This window comes from Pangasianodon hypophthalmus, chromosome 1, assembly GCF_027358585.1.
Source record: "Pangasianodon hypophthalmus isolate fPanHyp1 chromosome 1, fPanHyp1.pri, whole genome shotgun sequence".
In the NCBI taxonomy this organism is placed as follows: domain Eukaryota; kingdom Metazoa; phylum Chordata; class Actinopteri; order Siluriformes; family Pangasiidae; genus Pangasianodon; species Pangasianodon hypophthalmus.
The window spans coordinates 35638409-35661799 of NC_069710.1; the positions used below are offsets into that span (position 1 = coordinate 35638409).

The following is a 23391-nucleotide window of genomic DNA, read 5'->3' on the forward strand; positions in this document are numbered from 1 at the left end:
GTGTGACTTCACTCCGTGACATCGTTCCCCACAGACACAAGTGTTCCTGATAATATACACTAACACTGTTCCACTGCTGCTAATGCTTTCCCTTCTTTTACACTTTTATAACACACTTAAAGAAGAAGAAAAAAGAATAAAAGAATAAAATATCACAGCTCCTGTTTGCTGCATTCTTAAGCTTTCTTTTCTTTTCACTCTAAATGTTCTGTGTTGAAGATATTTAGCACTGAAACGGGATGATAAACGAACTAATGCATAAAAACATGCCAAAAACCCCATAAAATCCTCCAGTTAAAGTGTTTCACCCTAAGAAACCATCATCACACGCTCATAGTGAGTGTTTATGACTTTAGTGTGTGAATTGTTTTGGTTAAATTTAGTCCTCTTATGGAATGGATTTTAAACATCTACAGCAATCAGTTTGAAATTCTGCACTAGTGTGATTTTTTATGAGGAAGATGTGTACTGTTAATTGGTGTTCATTGATTAGAATATGTTCAATAAGTTTTAAAAAGTTAATAATCTGATATTACGGTCCTACCAAGAACCAAGAGTTTAAAAACATACGCTGTGTTTATAAAACTTCTGAGGTTTACACTTGGGAATAACTTTCCAGTTGAACCAGGTGAATATACTTTATTAATGACTGATGATGTGACTTTCACTGGACGTTTTTTCACGTGGTTTCACGCGATTCGTCACGTGTGATCACGCGGCACCCTGCAGTCTCGCTTCTTAGAGTTTAAATTCATTTGTTGTGCTTCACACAACATCCACCAGGTGGCGCCTGGAACAACACACTGCAGCTCAACACACAGCACACTGACAACAATGCAATGTGTGTTCGCTTAGATTTAAGAGAAAATATGAGGTATGGTTTACATAAAAATATTACATTTCTCATCATAACGGGATTTCACTGCTAATGCTAAAGCTAATTTAAACCAGTTTCTGATTACAAGACTGAATTATGTAAAGTCCAGAGGTGGACAGTAATGAAGGACATTTACTTGAGTACTGTACTTAAGTACACTTGTTGAGTATCTGTACTTTACTTGAGTATTATTTTTTCTGGAAACTTGTGACTTTAACTTAGAAAGTCATCACTATGTAGCAGCTTTGAAACTCAGTGGACGGTTTGTTTCTTCTCTAAAACGTGATTGGTTGTTTGCAGGTGACAGACAGCCTATCAGTAATCACGCTTGTAGGGTCACGTGACGTGGCCACACTTCAAAAGTATGTTCCAGTTTTCTGAAAAGGTCAAAGATGGTTTTCGTTTTAAATGTTTGCTTTGTTTGCCTAAAACAAAGCAAATCACAGCCTTCAGAAACTCGCCGTCCAACCTGCGGAAGCATATTGAGGGATGTAAACTTTTAATTTCTTGTGAAAGCTTGAAACTGTCTGTGCTTTAGAGCTAAAGTTTCAGTATGAAGTTTGGTCGCTCAAATGATTGATGGATTTGGCCGCCAGGTTGCCATGGCAATGTGGATACACCGCTGACGCAGAGGGAAGGTTCCACAGTGACGTCACTTAGCATGCAAAAGCCTGAATTCAAATGGAAATGAGTTTAACAGTTAAATAAGTTCATATCATGTAACTTTTATAGCTTTTTTATTTGTTACCTTGCAAAATTACTATAGTTATGTGTAGAGCTGCACGATTAATCATAAAAAGACCGCGATCTCGATTCAAACACCCACACGATCTCTTTCCTACACAGTATCATTATTTCTTTCTGCGTTACAAATATTCAAATGATCACAGAAGTACTGGGATAAATGTTTACAGTTCGCATATAAACACTGATGTCTACCATCAAAACAGAACAAACACCTTTTGAAAGGAACTTGACGCTTGAAATAATGATTGTACCGATTACATTGTTTCTCCACCAGGTGGCGACAAGTGACTGTTAAAAAAATGTATGTCATTGAATCATTCATTCAAGAGATTGGTTCAAAAATGCTGATTCATCCAGTAATGAAACAAGTGAAGTATTTATGAGTGAGTCATTGAATCATTCAAACAGATTTTTAAAAATAATTCATTCAAGTCAATTAAACATTTTTAAACAGACTGCAGCAATTAATATTTTGTCAGAACCTCTAGTAAATTACAGGTTATTTTGTTTAGTTCAGAATCGAGGGAGAATCATGATCTTTATTTGAAACAAAAAGACTGTGATTCTCAGTTTATCCAGAATCGTGCAGCTCTAGTTACGTTATTTACCGTAAGTTTTATTGATTATTGATGACCTGTAATGTCAATATAATTGAATGTGCTTTTTAATGCCAGTCCGAGTTGATTTGGGGCTTTTTTAACTGAAATTATACACTGTCTTTTATAGAGGAAGCATGGATGTCAAGTGAAGAAATATAGTGAACTGACTGCAGCTGCCTGCAAGAGAAAACATGAGGCTGGGACATCTTCCTCAAATTCCAAACAGATGAAGCTTGAAGAAACAAAGCAGGTGTCTCAGATATCTGTTGACAATGCTATACTCCACTTCATAGTTCAGGGTCTCCAGCCCTTCTCTCTTGTTGAACAGCCATCATTCCAAAGACTAGTCCTGGACTTACAGCCAGAGTGCGTGGTCATGTCTCGAACTACTGTGAGGCGTGAGATTGATTCAGCCACAATAACAATGAAGGAGCAGGTGAAGGAAGCAGTGAAGAAGGCTGCATACATTGCCACCCCAACAAGAAGAAGGAGTTTTATTGGCATTACAGCGCATTGGCTGGATCCTTGCAGTTTGCAGAGGCATTCTGTTGCTCTTTCATTCAAGCAGTTAAAGGGCTCACATACGTTTGATGTCTTGGCATGTGCAATGCATGACACACACACAGAGTATGAAATTAGTGAGAAAATAGTCAGAGCCACAACAGACAGTGGTTCCAATTTCATTAAAGCATTTCATGTGTTTGGACCAGATGAAAACAACAATGTTACTGCTGAAGAGGTAACTGGGGAAGGAACGACTCAAGATGATGATGATGATGATGATGGTCCTGATGATGAGATGGAAGTGGAATTCATCGATGTTGAAGCCATTATGGCTGAAGATGATGGCCTTCAGTACCAATTGCCAAAGCATCATCGGTGTGCTTGCCATTTGCTTAATTTGGTTTCTGCGGTGGATGCCAATAATGCAAATAGGGCAGAGGCCTACAAAAAGCTGTCAAGGTCAGCCTTCTCTAAGTGTCAGGCTCTCTGGAATAAGATTGCAAGATCCACTACTGCTGCAGAGGTTGTTGAGGAGCACTGTAAGCTTCAGCTGGTGCAGCCTAATGCAACAAGATGGAACTCCTTTTATTTGGCTGTGGAGCGTATCGTGAGAATCCTTAAAGATCAAGGAGAGGGAGCGGTGAGAGCTGTCTGTGCTGCACTCAAAGTTCCTTTTGTCTGGAATTGTTCTCTTTTTTTTCATTACCTACAACCTTTCTGCATCAGAAAGCAAAAAAAAAAGCCAATTCTTGTGTAATCCTTAATGACCACTTTGTGAGAATAAATATGCTTGAATGCATAGCGGTTCTGTTTAAATTTGGGGGGAAAAAAATGTATGATTGGTTTTCTTTTGCTTGAGTTAGGTACAGTCCAGCCGAAATGGCCTTTTTGGGTGAATATACCACCACCATGAGCACAGTTGCGAAGGCCACAAACATGTTACAAAGAGATTCCAACATTCAGATGGGATGGCTTCTCCCTACTATTACTACGCTCATCACCTATCTTGAGAAAACAAGAGCATCACTGAGATTCTGCAAGCCGCTAGTTGATGCCCTCCTAGATGGTTTGAAAAAAAGGTTTGGGAATATGATGTCTGATCCCGAGCTAGTTGCTACAGCCATTATTCATCCAAAGTTCAAAACGTCCTGGACCAGTGATGAATCCATCCTCAAACTTGGTAAGAGAAATGTTCTAAATGGCTCATTATTTCCTCATTTACTCATTTACTTATTTTTATTTTTTAACTTGCACACAACTTAGTCATGATGAAATGATGATTAAAAAAAATTAATGACTAACCTATAATTGCTTCTGATTTAGGCCTCACTTACATCAAGGAACATCTTCCTGATCATGATGAGAGTCTTCAGCCTGCTGACAACTCCTCAAGCACTTCTGATGAAGAGGATTTCTTCTCTAATATCAAGCATACGCGCACACAGGAGACATCCAAACAACTGGACGCATACCTAACATGTACAGCTGAAGGTTTGACTATGTTGACATCTTATCCAGCCTTATCCAACCTGTCGCTCAAGCTGAACACGGCCCTGCCTGCCTCGGCGGCCTGTGAAAGGCTTTTTAGTGCAGCTGGATTGATCTTCAGCCCAAGAAGGGGAGCAATTAATTCACATAACTTTGAGAACCAGCTTCTACTTAAGATGAATAAGGACTTTTATAAGTTTGACTGATTCGACCTAAGATTTCTCTCTCCTAGTGACCTGTGAGAGACAGTATCATTGTTGTCAAAGGAAATTTACTTTGACACTTAAGTACTTTTAAAAGCAAGTACTTCTGTACTTTTACTTAAGTAAAAATCTGTCTTTACAACTTTCACTTGTAATGGAGTAATATTTGACCAGTAGTATCTGTACTTTCACTCAAGTAATGGAGTTGTGTACTTTGTCCACCTCTGCATAGTTCACATACCACAAATATTCTCTATAAAATTATTTTCTAATTGATTAGAACAATACTTAAACACTGATAAGGTCACATTCTCTTCATGAGTAATATACACTTCATTAAAATACACTTCAAAGTCATTCTTAGGCCTTTGATGGATTAACACATTTCACCCCGATTATTTTGACCTGATGGATTACATCATATACCGATCAAAAATACTTCTAAAGCAAGGAAATTCTTCTAAACTCCCAGCGGCAGAGGAACAACTCGTTAGTTCATGTTCGGGCAAATGATGAGAGGGACAAAGTTCTTCCGAAGCATGAGTTTTACTTCTTTAGGCAAATAAAAGTTGTCAGGGTTACAGTGCACAATAACTCCCGGGTGGCTGAACTGAAATAAACTAAAGGAAAAGCAAAACAGAAACTTTTTCTCCCCGTTTTCTCCCCCGAACTGCACAGCCAACACCAGCACATTTAGGGCCGTGAGCTAATGTGCTGAGACTGACCGCCCGTCAACAAAGTTAAATGTAAGTGTATACATTTACGTGTTACAGTCTGTTCATTCTTGAGAAACATGTCAACTGACAGGAAAAGGAAAACTTCTGAGACGAGAAAGAAAGGATTTGTCACTGACACCGTGATGCCAGCGAGTTCTATTACCAATTGCAACGTCCTTGTAGACGATTATTTAAGACCTAATGATACTGTGGAATTTTCGGTGATGTCGGCAAAAGACTTTCCCTCGCTTGCTGCTACTCCTGTGAAACCTCCTCAAAAGAAAGGTAGAGGTGAGTCCGCTGACCACATTATTTCAACTCTCTGAGCTTATTAACATGAGAACCGATAAGCTGGAATCAATGGTTGCGGTCAATACATTCCACATAGCCGGACTGAAAGAAAAGCTGAACTCTGTGTGTGAGGAAGTGAATGAGGTAAAAATAAAAATTTCCCAAGTCGAATCATCGCTGTCGGGAGAGTCATTGAATTGGAGCGATACTCCAGACGGTGGAACCTGAAATTATATGGCGTACCCGAAAGCATAGAGGAGAAAAATGTCAGGAAAGAAGTGATTCGCATTTGTCAGAAGTTACTGCCAGAGCATGCCGACCGTTTTCCGGATGTGATTGATACTGTGCACCGCATCGGTATGAGGAAAACGAATACTACCTGTGGGATAATCATCCAATTCTCTTCACGCCTGCTTCGAGCAGCAGTGTGGTCAGGAGCAAAAAACTCTGTTTATCTACGGGAAAACGGCCTGCGTTTCAGAGAGGATCTTTGCAAGGCTGACAGAGAAAGCAGGATGAAGCTTTGGCCACTAGTAGATAAGGCACGGAAAGCAGGGAAGATCGCTTACGTTGTAGCTGGTCGAGCCTTTGTGGAGAAAAAAAGAGATTTTTTCCTCAGACTGAACTTCCTTAACTTTGAAATAAGGTTCTCTGACTACACGCACTACAACAAATGTTCATATTTCGTCCGTCTATTTCTACATAGTTACAGTTTTTGTGGCACTTTTGTTCTCATCACGTTTAGTAGCAGTTACTGTTTTTCTGAGAGAATTTTGAGAATTTTGGTCTAGCGACTTCACTTTTTGTTACTGTATCTGTATTTTATAGTCTTGATGTCTCTTTCTATAACTTCACTCAATGCCAGGGGTTTAAGAAATAATCTAAAGCGGAAAGCCATTTTTTTTATTTGCCAAACAAAGTAAAACAGATTTTTGCTTTTTTCAAGAGACTCACAGCATTTCTGAGGATGTGCCTTTTTGGAAGTCCCAGTGGGGAAATGATATTTTTTTGTTCTCATGCCTCTCAACGCTCTGTGGGTGTCTGTACACTTAAAGACTTATTTACTGGCAAGCTTCCCTTTACAGATTATGATACAAATGGACATTATGTGTGCCATGTTGTTCAAGTTAGTAACTTTTACTTCATTGTGATAAATATTTACGGTTACAACTCAAAGGCAGATAATGACATTCTTTTAGAGAGGATAGAAGAGAGGATTCTTCATTGGCTAGCAAAATTTCCTAATGCATATTTACTCTTGGGTGGTGACTTTAATATCACACTAGATAATGCGATTGATAGATGGCCTCCAGGATCCTGCTCTAATACGAATGCAGAGCTAAAATCATTAATGCAAAGATTTGACTTGATTGATGCTTGGAGAGTCAAGCATCCTCATAACTCCACTTTTACCTGGAGTAACAATTCAAGATCTAAGCAGTCGAGAATAGATTTATGGTTAATTTCTCATTCACTCGAAGACCATTAAAGTGCTGACATTTTATCTACCCCTTTAACTGATCATAAAGCTATACAAATTAACACTGATTTACTGCCAGTATTCTCCGGTAAATTATATAAATCTTATTGGAAACTTAACAGTTCCATACTGAAACATGAGACTGTGGCTCTAGAGGTAAAAAAACAATTATTAATTCTTTTTGGACTAAAGCAAAAGCAGAACAGGTTTACGGTAAACACTGGGAATTGCTTAAATATGAAATTCTTTAGAAAGTTCTGCAGTAATATTGCCAAACTCCAAAGAGCACAAGAAGAGGACATTGTTTCTACCATTACATACTTGTCATCTAGATGCCCTGACAGTTTATCTACAGAGGAAAATAATACTCTTTCTGAGTATCAGCACAAATTGGACGAACTTTACAAATCTAAAGCTGAAGGCGCTTTTGTAAGGTCCAGAAGACGCTGACTAGAACAAGGTGAACAAAATTCAGCTTATTTTTTTAGATTAGAAAAATCTCTGGCTAAAAACAACATTCATCAGCTGAAAATTCGTCACTCTGTCTCTGATGACCCAAAAGAAATAGTGAGGTATTGTTCAGAGTTCTATAAGAATCTTTATAGTAGCCAGTTCTGCTATGATAGCACTATGTCTTTTATGGACTCTGTTGGCAATATTAAGTGGATTAGTGCACCTGATAAAGATTTCTGTGATCGCCCCATTACATTAGCTGAGGTCCTTGAGTCTATTAAAAATCTAAAGATCAATAAATCGCCAGGTATAGATGGCCTTACTCCAGAATTTTATCAAAGATTTGCAAAAGATTTGCCCCCTTTTTTCCTAGAAGTAATTATTGAAAATTTTAGTGTGGGATTTCTCCCTCCTACTTTAACACAAAGTTTGATTACTCTTATCCCTAAGCCTAAAAAAGACTTATTACTAATTGATAATTGGCGTCCAATTAGTATTTTAAATTGTGACTACAAAGTTATTGCTACAATCTTTGCAATGCGCTTAAAAACTGTTTTAGAGAACATAATTAATATGAATGAATAATGAAATGCAATCAGGTTTTCTAAAAAACAGACACATCTCAAACAATACTCGGTTGGTCCTTGATCTGTTAGACTATTCAGAGTTCGTGAAGGATGATAGTTATATACTTTTTCTGGACTTTTACAAAGCCTTCGACTCCATTGAACATGGTTTTATATTCCAAACTCTTGAAAACTTTGGTTTTGGGGTCTTATTCACTAATGCAGTTAAAACTCTATATGCCCACGGCAATTCCTCTATAGAGCTTAAATATGGCACCTCTCCTAGATCTGAACTGCAGCGGGGTATACGTCAGGGTCGCCCTATTTCACCATACCTGTTTATATTGGCTACTCAACTATTAGTCCACCACATTAAGGATAGTGCTTTGCAGGGAGTTAATATCATGGGAAGGGAAATGATCATCAGTCAATGGGCTGATGATACTACCCTTTTCCTTAAAAGTTCTGAGCAGATTCTTTTAGCTCTTGACACTATTAAAACTTTTTCCAATGCTTCTGGGCTTCATTTAAATATACTCAAATGTGAACTAATGCCAATTAAGCAATATTCGGTCTCCAATATATGTAATATCCCAGTTAAAGAGACAATAAGCTAATCTCTAAAAACCAAAAAATTAGATGTGATTTAAATGTTCTGCCTATCATAGAGAAAACTGAAAGAAAATTTAATCAGTGGCTTCAGAGAGACTTATCTTTAAAAGGAAGGATTCTTCTCTCGAAGGCGGAAGGCATCTCACGTCTAACTTATGCTGCCATCTCGTTAGATCTCAGTAGAGCAATATGCAAAAAGATTGATCAGTTACTGCTTAACTTTGTACGGAAAAATAAGACCCATTATATCAAGAAATCGGTTTTGTCTAATAGCTATAGTAACGGCGGTCTTAATTATATTGATTTTGCAACACTTAATAATACTTTTAAAATTAACTGGTTAAGGAATTACCTAAGAAATCCATCTAGTATTTGGAATGTTATACTGGAATATATCTTTTCTCAGTTGGGAGGTTTGGAGTTTTTATTGTTATGCAATTTCGGTATTGATAAGATCCCCGTTGCTCTCTCTAATTTTCATAAGCAAGTGCTATTAGCTTGGTCTCTAATTTTCAAACATAATTTTTCACCGTCAAATTATCTCATTTGGATCAACAAGGATATCTGTTTTAAACACAAGTCCTTATTTTTTGAAAACTGGTTTAAGAATGGAATCAATCGAGTGAGTCAGTTATTTAATAAGGATGGCTACTTATTTACACACCAAGAATTTCTTTCTCACTATAACATTCCTGTTACTCCAAAACAGTTTGCCACTGTATTTGATGAGATCCCCAATGGTGTCATTATGCTTTTTAAGGACTATTATAGGAACTTAACAAGTTCTGATACAACTCTTCCAGACCCAGCTGACTTCTAAAGAAGTCAACTAAAGAACCCTAATCATCCGCATCAGAGAATAACAGAAACATACGTTCGTTATTTCTTAATGATTGTGTCTCCACTCCTCTTATCTCTAAAAAATGGAACAGGTCAGTGGACAATATTCCATGGAAGGAGGTTTGGAATCTTCCTAATAAGTTTCTATTGACGAATAAGGTTAAAGAGATTTCTTTCAAACTTATTCATTGCTACTATCCTGTTAAAACCTTCACTGGGTCAAGATTTAAATTGAGTATAGATGTAAATTGTACCTTTTGTGATTCATTTCCAGAGACTGTTTTTCATCTTTTTTGGCAGTGTGATCACACTAAAAAACTCTGGCAGGATATTTGTCAGTTCATCTCAAACTTCGTACATAAGAATTTTGAGCTATATTTTAAAGACATTTTGTTTGGATTGTTCATTTTTGAGAAGCTATATAAAAGTGCATTTTATTTCTTTAATTTAATTATTTTGTTAGCAAAATATTTTATCCACAAATGTAAGGTATTAAAAGTCACCCCCCTTTTCTCTCACTTTCATAGAGATATTAGAATTTATATTAACTCTTTGTCCACTTCCTGTAACAGAAAAACTGCCAAAACAAAGAATATATGCTCGCAATTTAATGTTTTCATGTAATTTTATTTATTTATTCATTTGTTTGTTTGTTTATTGTCACAGAATGCTGTGTAGCTTTTGGTAGTTTTTGTCTATGCCTGTACCCCTGGCTTCTTCTCTTGGTTTATATGTCATGTTAATAAATGTTGAATTAAAAAAAAAAAAAAAGTCTCTCGCCTGCCATGCTGAGCTGTACAGACATCACAGTGGCAGGGCTGGTGATTCATTATGGTTTCTCCTTGAAACATCCATTTAGCTGTTAGCTTTTTACACACTGAATGTGAGCAGTTCAAATTTGCTGGTGTACTCTGTATGTAGCACTAAGCATCAATTCCACTGTTGTGTATAAACTCATTTTCCACCCCACTTTTAAATGGATGAGTTTCTCTCACTGCTTGCTGTGCTAAGTGTGGCTCATAGCAACATGTGGACCTGTTTACTGGAGCTGATGGATGACACGGAGCAGAACTGGTTTTAAACGGATTGTTATTACTACAAGTCTTTGACTCTTGAGCATCCAATTCATTCAGCCAGTCCACAAACGAGAGAGGTGTTCACTTTTCCTCACTCTCTGTCCTTATCGTAGGATTCCACAGACTACTCTTATTTACGTGGGAGTGTTTTCTCACCATACTCGCTCTCTCCCAAGTATCCGCCATTTTCACTTCCTCTCTGACAGCGTCTGCTTCGGCTTTAACAACTTAGAATGTCCATATGACTTCTGCGGTTAAGCCAGAAAGCGGAAAAAGAGCGGTAATACAGTATATAGTGGAAATATATAATATTTAATATCTGGATCGGTTAATATGATTGGGTCAAGAGGCTATTTTGATTCATTATAAAATGGACATTTCAAATTGGTAGTGATGATCAAACCCACTGAAATTTAGTTCACAGTGAGCTCCTCTATGCTCCCAATAAAGATGAATTAATTCTACTGTAGAGTTTTTAAGTTATAGCTCCTCAAAATCCCTGGATCTGTCAATATAATTGTCCCAGGAGGCAGTTTTTAATCCAGTATAAAATGGACATTTCAAATTGGTACATGATCAATCGCATGTAAAACAGTTTAAAGTGAGCTCCTCTATGGTCTCAATAAAGATCATTTAATTCTACTGTAGAGTCTTTAAGTAATTTCTCTTCAAACTCACAAGATCTGGCAATATAATTGAACCAGGAGGCTAATTTGATTCATTATAAAAGGGACATTTCAAATTGTTAGATGATGAAACTCACTGATATCAGTTCACAGTGACCTACTCTTTTTCTTTTTTTCATTAGTGCGCACACACACACACACACACACACACACACACACATATGGAAATGCATATCATTTTAAAAAGTTTACAACATGAACATGAACACTAACCAAAAGGATGATATAAGAACAAGTAGAAAAGTTTGTTTCTCTACTGCAGACACCATTAATTAAGTAAATTAAGTAAATAATTAAGCAAATTTAAAAAAGAAACAAAATAAATAAACACATTATTGTTTTGGAATATACTTTATTGAAGAGGAATTAGTTAAAAACTCTACAGTAGAATGAATTGATCTTTATTGTGATCATAGAGGAGCTCACTGTGAACTGATATCAGTGGGTTTGATTGTCTACTAATGTGAAATTTCTCTTATATAATGAATCAAAATAGCTTCCTGGTTTAAAATTTTATTCAGGGTTAGATTTATAATAATAATAATAATAATAATAATAATAATAATAATAACAATAAAGTTTCTTAAATGATGTTTTTATTTTTATTTGCCTTAATGATTTATAGCGTCTCTATAAACTTGATCGATTTTGCCCATTATTTAAAAGTAAAAGCGTAAATATAAAAACATTTACCCTGGATACTCATAAATACTGTGAACTGTTGTGTGTTGGTTTTGTTATTTATTTAAATTTCATTTTGTATAAAAGTTAAGTTGCTTTGGTTGTGTAGGAGCTCGCGGGCGCGCGCTTTCCGCTTCCGGTGTTATTACCGCTAAGTGTGTAAAAGCCGCGCCCCTCAATTGCACGAGCGGCCTGATTAACCGTGGTTTCAGGAAGAGCGGCTGCTTTAACCGCAGTTTATCACTCAGCACATGCGAGGAACAAATCCCGGCCGAGCCCCCAGTGTTACTCTCACCGCTTCAGCAACTCCCAGCGGCAGAGGAACAACTCGTTACTTCATGTTCGGCCAAATGATGAGAGGGACAAAGTTCTTCCGAAGCATGAGTTTTACTTCTTTAGGCAAATAAAAGTTGTCAGGGTTACAGTGCACAATAACTCCCGGGTGGCTGAACTGAAATAAACTAAAGGAAAAGCAAAGCAGAAACTTTTTCTCCCCGTTTTCTCCCCCGAACTGCACAGCCAACACCAGCACCCTTCTTCCGAACTACATTACCCATCATGCACTTCGCTCAGGACTACAACACCCACAGTTAGTGATCCGGTGAAAGTGAAAGTGCATTTAGTGCAGAAAGGAAGCAAATCACTGGCAGGAGAAAAACACAGTAAGTATGTAAATGTAAAGCTCTAATATGTGAATGTTGTGAATGTGCACTAGATGAAGAACAGTTCAGTTGATTTGTACTGAAGTTGTAACTTCCACAGTTTACTGTAGGAGCTGATTTCCCTGTAAGTGAAGCGTGTGATGATACAGGGTTAGATTTAACACCGCCATGTTGGAGTGAAGTAAATATGTGTCCTGCAGTGTTTCTCTCTCTAATGAAGCGCTGGAGCGTCAGGCGTCTCTTCCAATTGGGGAAAATCGCTAGTTCTTTTAAAATGGTGTCACTGGGCTCAGTGCTTCATTTGGAAATCTGCAATGTTTTGTAGATTTGAGTCCCTGTATATGTGTGTGTGTGTGTGTGTGTGTGTGTGTGTGTGTGCGTGTGTGTGTGTGTGTAGGTTTACAGGTGTAATCTGTAGGAGGAGACATGACCTCCAACATGAGTGTGTCTGTGAACCAGCGCTTAAAGAAAGATGAGAGGTGAGTGAAGGGTGTGACTCAGTGAAAAACAGAAATGTTCTCACATTCACCAACACTAAACAGATCAGACTCTGATGTGTTTCTGTGAAAAGTGACGAGTGAATAGTTTAATTCAGCAGCTTTGTCTCAAGATGTTCAAAACCAGCTGATGATTAGTGACATTAAGCTCCTGAGCAACACGTCTAACCCCAAGTTGTCCCTGTAGCTGGATAAAGTATGAAGGTTAAAGAATCGTATCAGTGTTAATAAGGAATATCATCAGATTTTAACTACAGTTGAATTATTCAGTATTGCTGCAGAACAGTAATAATGATGCAGTGGTTGTGTGTGTTTAGTCTGATTCAGGGTGAGAGATCAGACTCACCTGAACCCAGCTGTGTGTCCATGAAGAGTGACGCGTCAATGGATCATCCAATATACTTCAGAGACACAGACTGTGCTACTGATCTGAGGTGAGGACAGTTTAATGTATGAGTGCAGTGTTTTATCACTCACACTCTCATAATCAAACATCTCTCAAATATCTGTGTATTCACTGCTTTGTGTTTGTAGTTATGAATATGATTTATAGTCCTTGTTAAACTTTTAACAAGTGTTTTGTTTGTTCATAGACTGCAGAAGAATAAATCAAAAATCAGTGAGAAGAGTCATTTGGAGGCCATATTCAAGGTGTGTGTGTGTAACTTTTCCTAATCCCAGCATTTTAATTAATATCTCTATCTGTCTGCTGCCAGAGATTTGAGTAATCATTACACCTATTCCACTCTCACTGCAATGTGACAGAACAAAATACTGAGCAACACTAAGAGAGAACACGAGTGTATTGTGTTTTCCTCATTGCTTTCAAACACATAGAAATGCTCCATGACTCTCCTTCATTATTTTGCTCGTCTGTGCCCTCAGCTGAAACCAGTTTGTCTGGATGCCACCTATTGAATAGGCCTGGAATACACGATTTTAAAATCCCAAAGCTGTATTTAGTGCAAAACCTTTTATTTATTACATCTGCTTGTAGAAGTTTTATGATTAATTATAGAAAAATGTAGTTTTATATTTTCAGTAAAATAAAGTTTTCAGTAACGAACACATATTCATGTGACATTATAGTGTTTTTGTATTTTTTTTCTTCCTGTTTCAAATCAGGATCTGGAGCACAAAGTCATCACTCTGTTAAAGAATGAGCTGAAGAGATTTAAGAAGCTCCTGAGTCCAGATTACCCAGCATGCTCTGAGAGGGAGGTGGAGGGTGAGGAGGATCAGAGCAGTGTCAGAGAGGGAGCGCTGAAGATCACACTGCACGTCCTGAAGAACATGAACCACACAGATCTCGCTCACACACTGCAGAACAGTAAGAGCTCATGGGGTTATAACATCACTTTAACTTTAGAGGAAGGAAACTGCTCTAAATTTATTAAACACATCATAATGATGTGCTTCTATCAACAGAATATAATAACAGATCAGTTCTGACATTACACATGCTATACAGATATGAAAATATCAATAGTCAACAGAGATGATCATAGAGTTTACATTTTATTCTTCTTTTCAATAGAACTCGTGTACAAGCAGAAACTCAAATCCAAACTGAGAGAGAAATGTAAAAGAATTAATGAAGGAATCTCACAGCATGGAAGCTCAGCACTTCTGAATGAGATCTACACAGATCTCTACATCACAGAGGGTTGGAGTGGAGACGTCAATAATGAACATGAGGTGAGACAGATTGAGACAGCGTCCAGGAGACCAGCAACACAGGAGACACCCATCAAATGTAATGAGCTCTTTAAAGACAAGTCCATCAGAAGTGTGCTGACTAAAGGAGTTGCTGGAATTGGAAAAACAGTCTCTGTGCAGAAGTTCATTCTGGACTGGGCTGAAGGAAAAGCAAATCAGGACATCACCTTCATGTTTCCACTTCCCTTTAGAGAGCTGAATTTGATGAAGCAGAAAAATCTCAGTCTGATGAAACTTCTTCATCACTTTTTCCCAGAAATAAATAAATTACAATTAATAGACTGTAATGTTCACAAAGTGATATTCATCTTTGATGGTCTGGATGAGTGTCGACTTCCTCTAAATTTCCAGAAAAATAAGAGATTGTGTGATGTGACAGAGTCAGCCTCAGTGGATGTGCTGCTGACAAACCTCATCAAGGGGAATCTGCTTCCCTCTGCTCTCCTCTGGATAACCTCTCGACCAGGAGCAGCCAATCAGATCCCTCCTGAGTGTGTAGACCAGGTAACAGAGGTACGAGGGTTCAGCGATCCTCAGAAAGATGAGTACTTCAGGAAGAGGATCAGTGATCAAAGCCTGGCCAATAAAATCATCACACACATGAAGTCTTCAAGAAGCCTCTACATCATGTGCCACATCCCGGTCTTCTGCTGGATCTCAGCCACTGTTCTAGAGAGAATGTTGGGTGAAGCAGAGAGTGGAGAGATCCCCAAGACTCTGACTCAAATGTTCACACACTTCCTGATCTTTCAGATCAAACACAAGGACCAAAAGTACCATCAGAAATGTGACCCTGATCCTCAGCAGACCAGAGAGAGTATCCTGGCACTGGGAAAACTGGCTTTCCAACAGCTGGAGAAAGGAAACCTGATCTTCTATGAGGAAGACCTGAGAGAGTGTGGCATTGATGTCAGAGAAGTGTCAGTGTACTCAGGAGTGTGTACCCAAATCTTCAGAGAGGAGTTTGGGCTTCACCTGGGGAAGGTGTTCAGCTTTGTACATCTGAGTGTTCAGGAGTTTCTGGCTGCTTTATACGCATTTCTCTCTTTCATTAACAAAAAGAATGCAACACTTCCAACCTGGTTTGGTCTTTTATCCAAATCAAACATGTCTGATTTCCTGAGAAGTGCAGTGGACAAGGCCTTACAGAGTGAGAATGGACACCTGGACCTTTTCCTCCGCTTCCTTCTGGGTCTCTCACTGGAGTCCAATCAGACTCTCTTACGAGACCTAATGCCCCAGACAGGAAGCAGCTCTCACAACAAACAGAAAACAGTCAAGTTCATCAAGGAGAAGATCAGGAAGAATCCATCTCCAGAGAAATCCATCAATCTGTTCCACTGTCTGAATGAACTGAATGATCATTCTCTAGTGCAGGAAGTACAGCATTACCTGAAAAGTAAAGATGACAATCGTCTCAGGGGAGTCAGTCTCTCTCCTGCTCAGTGGTCAGCTCTGGCGTTTGTGTTGCTGAACTCAGACGAGAATCTGGATGAGTTTGATTTGGAGAAATATGACAGATCAGAGAAATGTCTTCTGAGGCTGCTGCCCGTGGTCAAAGCATCCAGAAAAGCTGAGTAAGTAATTTTAAAATTATTTCATAAATCTATTACTAACTACCTAAATGTAGTATTTATTATTTTAAATTAACACTAATGACGCTGCACTGATGAGGATAATGCTTATCATTAATTACTCTAATCAGTTCACTGTTATTCTGTATGTAAGGAGAATGATGGGGCTTATTGAAGAGAGCATCATTAAATAAATAGTTATTTTTCTCTTTGGTTAAGTGCTTTTTTCTGCTTAACTTTGTACATTTAAATATCAAATTTAATTACTGAGGGAAAATAAGATTGTTTTAACTTTATTCAGCACTCAATGCCATATTCACTTAAAAACACAAAACAATCAAAATAAGGTATAAAATGTGCATAAAATATATAGATCTAAGATACATCATAACAGTAAAAAAGAGAAAAATATTAATTTATTGAGAAAAACATGACAGAAAAGTCAGGTTTCAACCCAGTAAACACACGTTGGCTTGAAATGTGATAATACATAATTAGTACATAAATACAGTTAATTTAATTGATAAAAACACAAATATTCATACACTGTTTTAACTGCAGGTCTGGACTGCACGATATAGCATGAATATTGTATTTTATAGTGAAAAACTCAATCCTAGAAAATCTGCAGACCCAGATGGTTTAGATGCTTACTTCTTAAACCTCCCGCTGCTAAAAGGTGGAGAACCCTGTCATCTTAATAACTATAGGCCTACACCCAAATGATCAGCTCTTGCCCAAACACTAGAACTTTTAATAAGCGAACAATTAAAGGAACATTTATAGAGTGCATACATGACTACATGAACACCAGTCTGCTTTTAGAAAACGCCATAGCACAACTACTGCTGCTGTGAAAGTAGTTAATGATATTGTCACGGCCTTAGACAAGAAACAACACTGTGTTTGACTTTTCACTGATATGTGGAAGGTGTTTGATAGCGTTGAGCGTTCTATTCTGCTGCAGAGGTTGACTGACTCAGGGCTGTCCAGTCGAGCTGTTACTTGGTTTTCACATTATTTGTTGGATAGGACTCTGTGTTCAGGCTGATGGTTTGTTTTCTAATGTGTTGTCTGTCCATAAAGGGGTGCAACAGTGGGACCACTTTTATTCTTTATTTATATAAATCATTTAGGAAGAAAAGTTGATTATGCAAATATGCACTTTTATGCTGATGATATGATGTTATTTATTGCTGTGCTCCTGTTTTTGCTGAAGTGATAAATAAACTTCAGAAAGCTTTTAAGGAAATAGAATCCCAATTCAAATCCCGTCTCTTTTTACATTTCCATGTTTTTACCAGTGTTGCCAACTTAGCGACTTTGTTGCTAGATTTAGCCACTTTTCAGACCCCTTTAGCGACTTTTTTCCAAAAAAGCGACTAGTGACAAATCTAGCGACCTTTTGGACGAACCTTAGCAACTTTCCAAATGTCACCAGTACTGTCCTGCGCGAGCACGAGGTCTTGCTTCCCTGCTGCAGTCACACCCCTCTGTGCGTCTGCTCTGTTCAGTGAGTGGCTGAGAGACGAGCAGCGCATTCCGTTGACCGCACAGCAGCTGACATAGATGTGAATGAACTGCGCATGTGCACGCTGTGTTGCCACAGACCAATCACTTACCAGCTTCTCCTTTGTATTAAATTTGAAAGATTATTGTGACCGTTTATTCTTGTCATGCGCTTATATTACTCACTACCACAGGGCTTTAGTTCATTCCAGTTTTTAATCTCACTGAATTCAGATAGTTTATCTACAGACTCTACACTGTACTTATTCAAACACAACAATAAACTTCATTAAACTCATATACACATATAAAAAACATATACACATAATACAAATATAAAAAGTACATACACAATACAAATATAAATACATACACACACAACTAGAACATTACACACTTTCAAATAGTAACATGTCACACTCTAAAATATATTCCCAAAACTATAGAAAAGAATGGGAGCTGATCCCTGAATTTAAGGGGTGGCTGAAGCTCTATGTGGCAATGACACAAGGGCTTACTGTCTGTACTGCAAGACAGAATTTTGTGCCGAGTTATCTGACATTAAAAAGCATGCATCAACCTAGAAGCACAATGAAAAGTCCAAGCCTTATAATCAAGCCAAGCAATCTACATTGCCATTTTGTCCAAAAAACACTGACTCTTTAAAACAGGCAGAGGCAACAATGGCAATGGCTATAGCAGAGCACTGCTCCATTCTCTCTTGTGACCACATTGGTAAAGCATGCAAAGCTGCTTTTCCAGATTCCAGTGCAGCCAAACATTTTCGGATGCACCGTACCAAGTGTACTGAAATGATCCATGGGGTGTTGGCACCATATTTCCTTAAAAGATTGGTGGCTGATATTGGTGACAGCAAATACAGCCTCCTTCTTGATGAAAGCACTGATGTAAGTGTCTCAAAGTACCTTGGGATTGTAAGTCGGTATTTTAGTGAGGACAAGGCAAATGTGGTGGCTACCTACCTAGGCCTTGTTGAGCTGGAGGGAGGGGATGCTAGAACAATAGCCAGAGCAGTTCTAGATTTTCTTGGGAAGTGTGGTCTCAAGAGGGAGAACTTGCTTGGCATTGGCACAGATAATGCATCTGTAATGACAGGAGTGTACAATGGTGTGCACAAAATTCTGAGGGAGGAGAGTGACTTAAAACATCTAGTCCTTATCCGCTGTGTGTGTCACTCCCTACAGTTAGCTGTAAGCTCTGCCTCCAAAAACACTCTTCTACGTAGCGTGGAATGTCTTGTTAGAGAAACCTATAATTGGTTCTCTATTTCTCCAAAGCGCAGAGAGGCATACAAGGCTGTCTATCAGACAATAAACTGTGGGGAGAAGCCTTTACTGATAACAAAGGTCTTTGCCACACGCTGGCTTTCCATAGAGCCTGCTGTGTCCAGAATCCTGGATCAGTGGGAGGAGTTAAAATTGCATTTCAGTCTCACCATGTTGAGTGAGCACTGTTACATGGCAGATGTTCTACATTCCATGTACAGTGACCCACAGAACCTCCTGTATCTCACTTTTTTAAAATCTATAATTAGTGAGGTGCAGTCTGCTGTTAAGGCTTTTGAGGGGGAACAGTCGGATCCGCTCAAGCTGCTTGACTGTTTAACGAGGCTTATAAAGTCTGTCTGCAGCAGAGTCATTAATCCGATGGCAAAAACTGATGTCCTTAAAGAGCCAATAGATGGACACATTTCTCCCAAACCATACCTTGGCTATATATTTGAGTCCAAGGCAGCACAGCTGAACCTCTCTCCCGAGGAGGAGGACTGTGTGCGAAGAAGATGTGTGAACTACACCATCTCCTTAGCAAATGAATTGAGAGGAAGGCTCCCAGATAATATGGAGATACTGCAGCACATGTCTTTGTTCAACGTGGGGGAGACACTAAACCACAACAAGAGCCTTACAGACATGGCAAAACTTGCAGACCTGTTAGGATATTGCCCGGCCACAACTGATAAAACTATTAATCAGTGGAGGTCTATTCACCTTCAGAAATGGGAGGAAACAACAAACACTTTGGCATTCTGGGCTGAAGTTAAGAAGTATAGAGCTTCAGCAGGCATAAACCCATATGAAGACTTGGCTTCTGTTGCAGTTTCTGTCCTCTCCCTCCCACACTCAAATGCTGAGGTAGAGAGGCTGTTCAGTCAAATGGGTGTCATTACAAACAAACTCAGGAACCGCATGTCCCTGCAGACCCTCAGCTCTATTCTGTATATTAGATATGGTTTGAGGTTGGCTGGAGATGCATGTTATGAGCACAAACTGCCTGATAAAGTGCTGCAGCTCTTTGGCACTTCAGCTGCCTATTCATTTAAGTCCTGTCCAGGTTCTAGCTCATCCTCTGCATCCAATATCACCCCACAGGAGGAGAGCACTGAGGGTATGGATCTTGTGGATGATGACGAATTCTGTCTCAGCATTCTCATGGAGTGATCTGGAATCAGAATCACAAAAGTTGTTAAATAGTGTTTTTCTTTCACATACAATGAATTTGCTTTGGTTTTGTGAGGCAGGCTGACTTAAAAAAAAAAAAAAAAATTTAAATCTTTTTCATTTGCTATGTATGTAATGTTCGTTATCTCCGTTCAGTTAAATTATCATATTATAATAATAGAGTATTTGAGCATAGATTGACTCCATTTTATGACAATTTCAATCTGTTGATTAAAATGCAGTTTTTTAGTATTCACATTTTTTGTAAATATGCACATAGTTCGTTTGTAAATGTGCACAATATTTTATTATTATTATTATTATTATTATTTTGTAAATATGCACATAGTTCGTTTGTAAATATGCACAGTATTTTATTATAATATTATTATTATTATTATTATTATTATTTTGTAAATATGCACATAGTTCATTTGTAAATATGCAAATAATTGAACCAAAGGTTTCTCCTCTAGGGGCAGATGATCACTAACGTCCCTGACTGAAACTGAATATCATTGTTGTGACTTGTAGCCTACACTGTGAGAGAACAAGCAAAATATTGTGTGGCAGAACACATTCTCTATGAGTTCTCATTGTCCACGTAAACAGAACTGATAATATCACAGCACATATGCTGTCTTTAACTTACATGTAGAGTGGTTTTTGTCCAACGACGTCGTGGTTCACCGGAATTTTATCAGTGCTGTGGAAGTAACTTCTGGTTAACATGTAGTAGGTTCTGTTTCGGTGACTGACAGAAAATATGTAATTGAGAACAGCTTTACTGGACATTCGGCTATATATTTATATTAAATTAGTGAGCACGGATTAGGGGAGAAAACAGTTATGAAGTGCCGACATTACGCAGCGGCAGAGTGCAGATACGACGTGATGACGTCATTAATACGCTAATGACGCATGACGACATTTAGCGACATTTAGCTACTTTCCATTGAAAATAGTTGGCAACGCTGGTTTTTACATTTCCATGTTTTTACACTGACTTTGTGCTGCTCTGTGTGACATTACATCCTGCTGATGTTTACACACTGCACTGATTTTATGCCTCGATTTTGTGAGTGAACCAGAATCATGAAAATCTGGCTTTAATCTGAGGTTTGTGGTTGTCAGAGGCATCTTGAAGACCAGTTATGTTAAGCTTGGTTGTTCGTCACAACCTTGCGATCACTTTATACAGCCGACAAAATCTACTAGACATTAAACTTCCATCTGCTACCATCAGAGACACTCCGGTCCTCGGACTCAAGTGAGCGGCCAGTCCGACAGGAAGTGCCCGTCGCCGGCGTCGCGAACGTAAACAAAGCCGGGGTAAGCGGGGCGGCCTGCGGGCTAAAGCTAAAGCTCAACCCGCATCGTCCAACGCTACCGAGCATCTTCCCTGCCACTGTACGGTCTCTGGCTAATAAGATCGAGGAAATACAGCTATTTCCATGATTCCCAGCGAGTCGCCGTGTCACATGACAACCAAACACCGATCCCTTTACGAAAACACAACCAAAGAGAAAACTCACACAGAGACAAAAGTTCCAGACGTAAAGCTAAACAGGTTCACAACGTAACTGTTGTTACAAAATGCTTCCCAAATGCTTATAATTCTCATACTGTGGACATGTCACTGACAAAACGGCTTAAATTAGTCACAAGAAAAAACTGAAATAGTGATGAATAATGATGATGAATAGTGAATAACAGAATAATGGACTGCCATCTTTGTTATCTTTTCTATAGAAGTCTACATACACACATGCCAGTGTAGCATATAGGATTTATTGTTTATTTGTCTCTGTATGCCACAGTTTTAAACTTGGACTCCAACAATTCACATGTGGTTAAAGTGCACATTCTCAGAGTTTAATCAGTGGTATTTTTATACATTTATGATTTACCATGTAGAAATTACAGCACTTTCTATACATTTCCCTCCATTTCCATAATGTTTGGGACGTAGGGCTTCACAGGTGTTTGTGATTTACTCAGGTGTGTTTAATTATTTCATTAGTGCAGGTACAAGAGAGCTTTTAGGATGTATTAAAAAGTGCTTAATTTCTAAAAGGATAAACATTATATTTGTGTATGTTTGTGTTTGAGATGTCAGTGTTCTGATATATCATCATTTCTCTCCCAGGCTGTGGAAGTGTAATCTCACAGGGGAAAGCTGTAGAGCTCTGTCCTCAGTTCTCAGCTCAAACTCCTCCAGTCTGAGAGAACTGGACCTGAGTTACAGTATTAACCTGCAGGATTCAGGAGTGAAGCTGCTCTCTGCTGGACTGGAGAATCCACACTGTACACTGGAGACACTGAGGTCAGATCATCACTTTCACACTGTGGATCCTGCATTTGTGTCATATGGCTGTTTTAGATTAATAAAATGTTGTCTGTCCTGGAGCACAATTTTAATAGAGCAGCAATAACTGCTATAGTTTTCCAGATTCAATAATAACAGTGAAATAGACGTGTAACAATCTGGATTTACTTCTGGCTTTCATACACACACTTCATGGGCTGTGAAGCATTGTGTGTGTGTGTGTGTGTGTGTGTGTGTGTGTGTGTGTGTGTGTGTGTTGATCTATAAATGTTGATCTCTCTACAGGCTGGAAGGCTGCAGTATTACAGGTGAAGGTTGTGCTGCTCTGGTTTCAGCTCTGAAGTCAAACACCTCATCACACCTGAGAGAACTGAATCTGAACCTCAATAAACCAGGAGAATCAGGAGTGAAGCTGCTCTCTGATCTACTGAAGGATCCACACTGTAAACTGGAGACACTACAGTGAGTTACTGACTGAAACACACACACATACACACAGTAACAGTGATTTGGTGATTTAACGTCTCTTTATACACTTCACTGCATACACTGACCGATCATCACAAGCTGTGAGTAGTGACTGTAGGAATACTCCAGTTGAGGTTGTTCAGGCAGCTGATGACGGCGCCCCCTGGTGGCTTTATCAGGCAACAGTGTGTTTCTCCCAGAAACAATCATCCAGCCCCCCAATTTTTACATCATTTGTGGTATTTATGCTTTTGTATTTTGTGTACCTGAATCTGTCTTTTTCACTTAAATTCAATTCAAAAGCTTTATTGTCGATCCCAAATAGGGTATAAAATTGTCTTTAGACAAAAGGTTC

The 23391-nt window shown here is 38.6% G+C and overlaps 1 protein-coding gene across 2 annotated transcripts in view; it reads left to right on the forward strand.

Moving 5' to 3' along the window:
• The first annotated feature begins 11905 nt into the window (after positions 1-11905).
• Positions 11906-23391, forward strand: part of LOC117597510 (NACHT, LRR and PYD domains-containing protein 12-like) — a 65575-nt gene continuing 54089 nt past the window's right edge. The window contains exons 1-8 of one of the 2 annotated variants that reach the window (XM_053235759.1): positions 11909-12481; positions 12879-12960; positions 13296-13412; positions 13572-13629; positions 14104-14308; positions 14516-16274; positions 22389-22565; positions 22854-23030. In XM_053235759.1, the coding sequence (XP_053091734.1) occupies positions 12908-12960; positions 13296-13412; positions 13572-13629; positions 14104-14308; positions 14516-16274; positions 22389-22565; positions 22854-23030 (2546 nt within the window). In that variant the 5' untranslated portion in view covers positions 11909-12481; positions 12879-12907. Of the gene's footprint in view, positions 12482-12878; positions 12961-13295; positions 13413-13571; positions 13630-14103; positions 14309-14515; positions 16275-22388; positions 22566-22853; positions 23031-23391 lie in introns of both variants that reach the window. The other variant, XM_053235762.1, reaches the window with a different exon arrangement.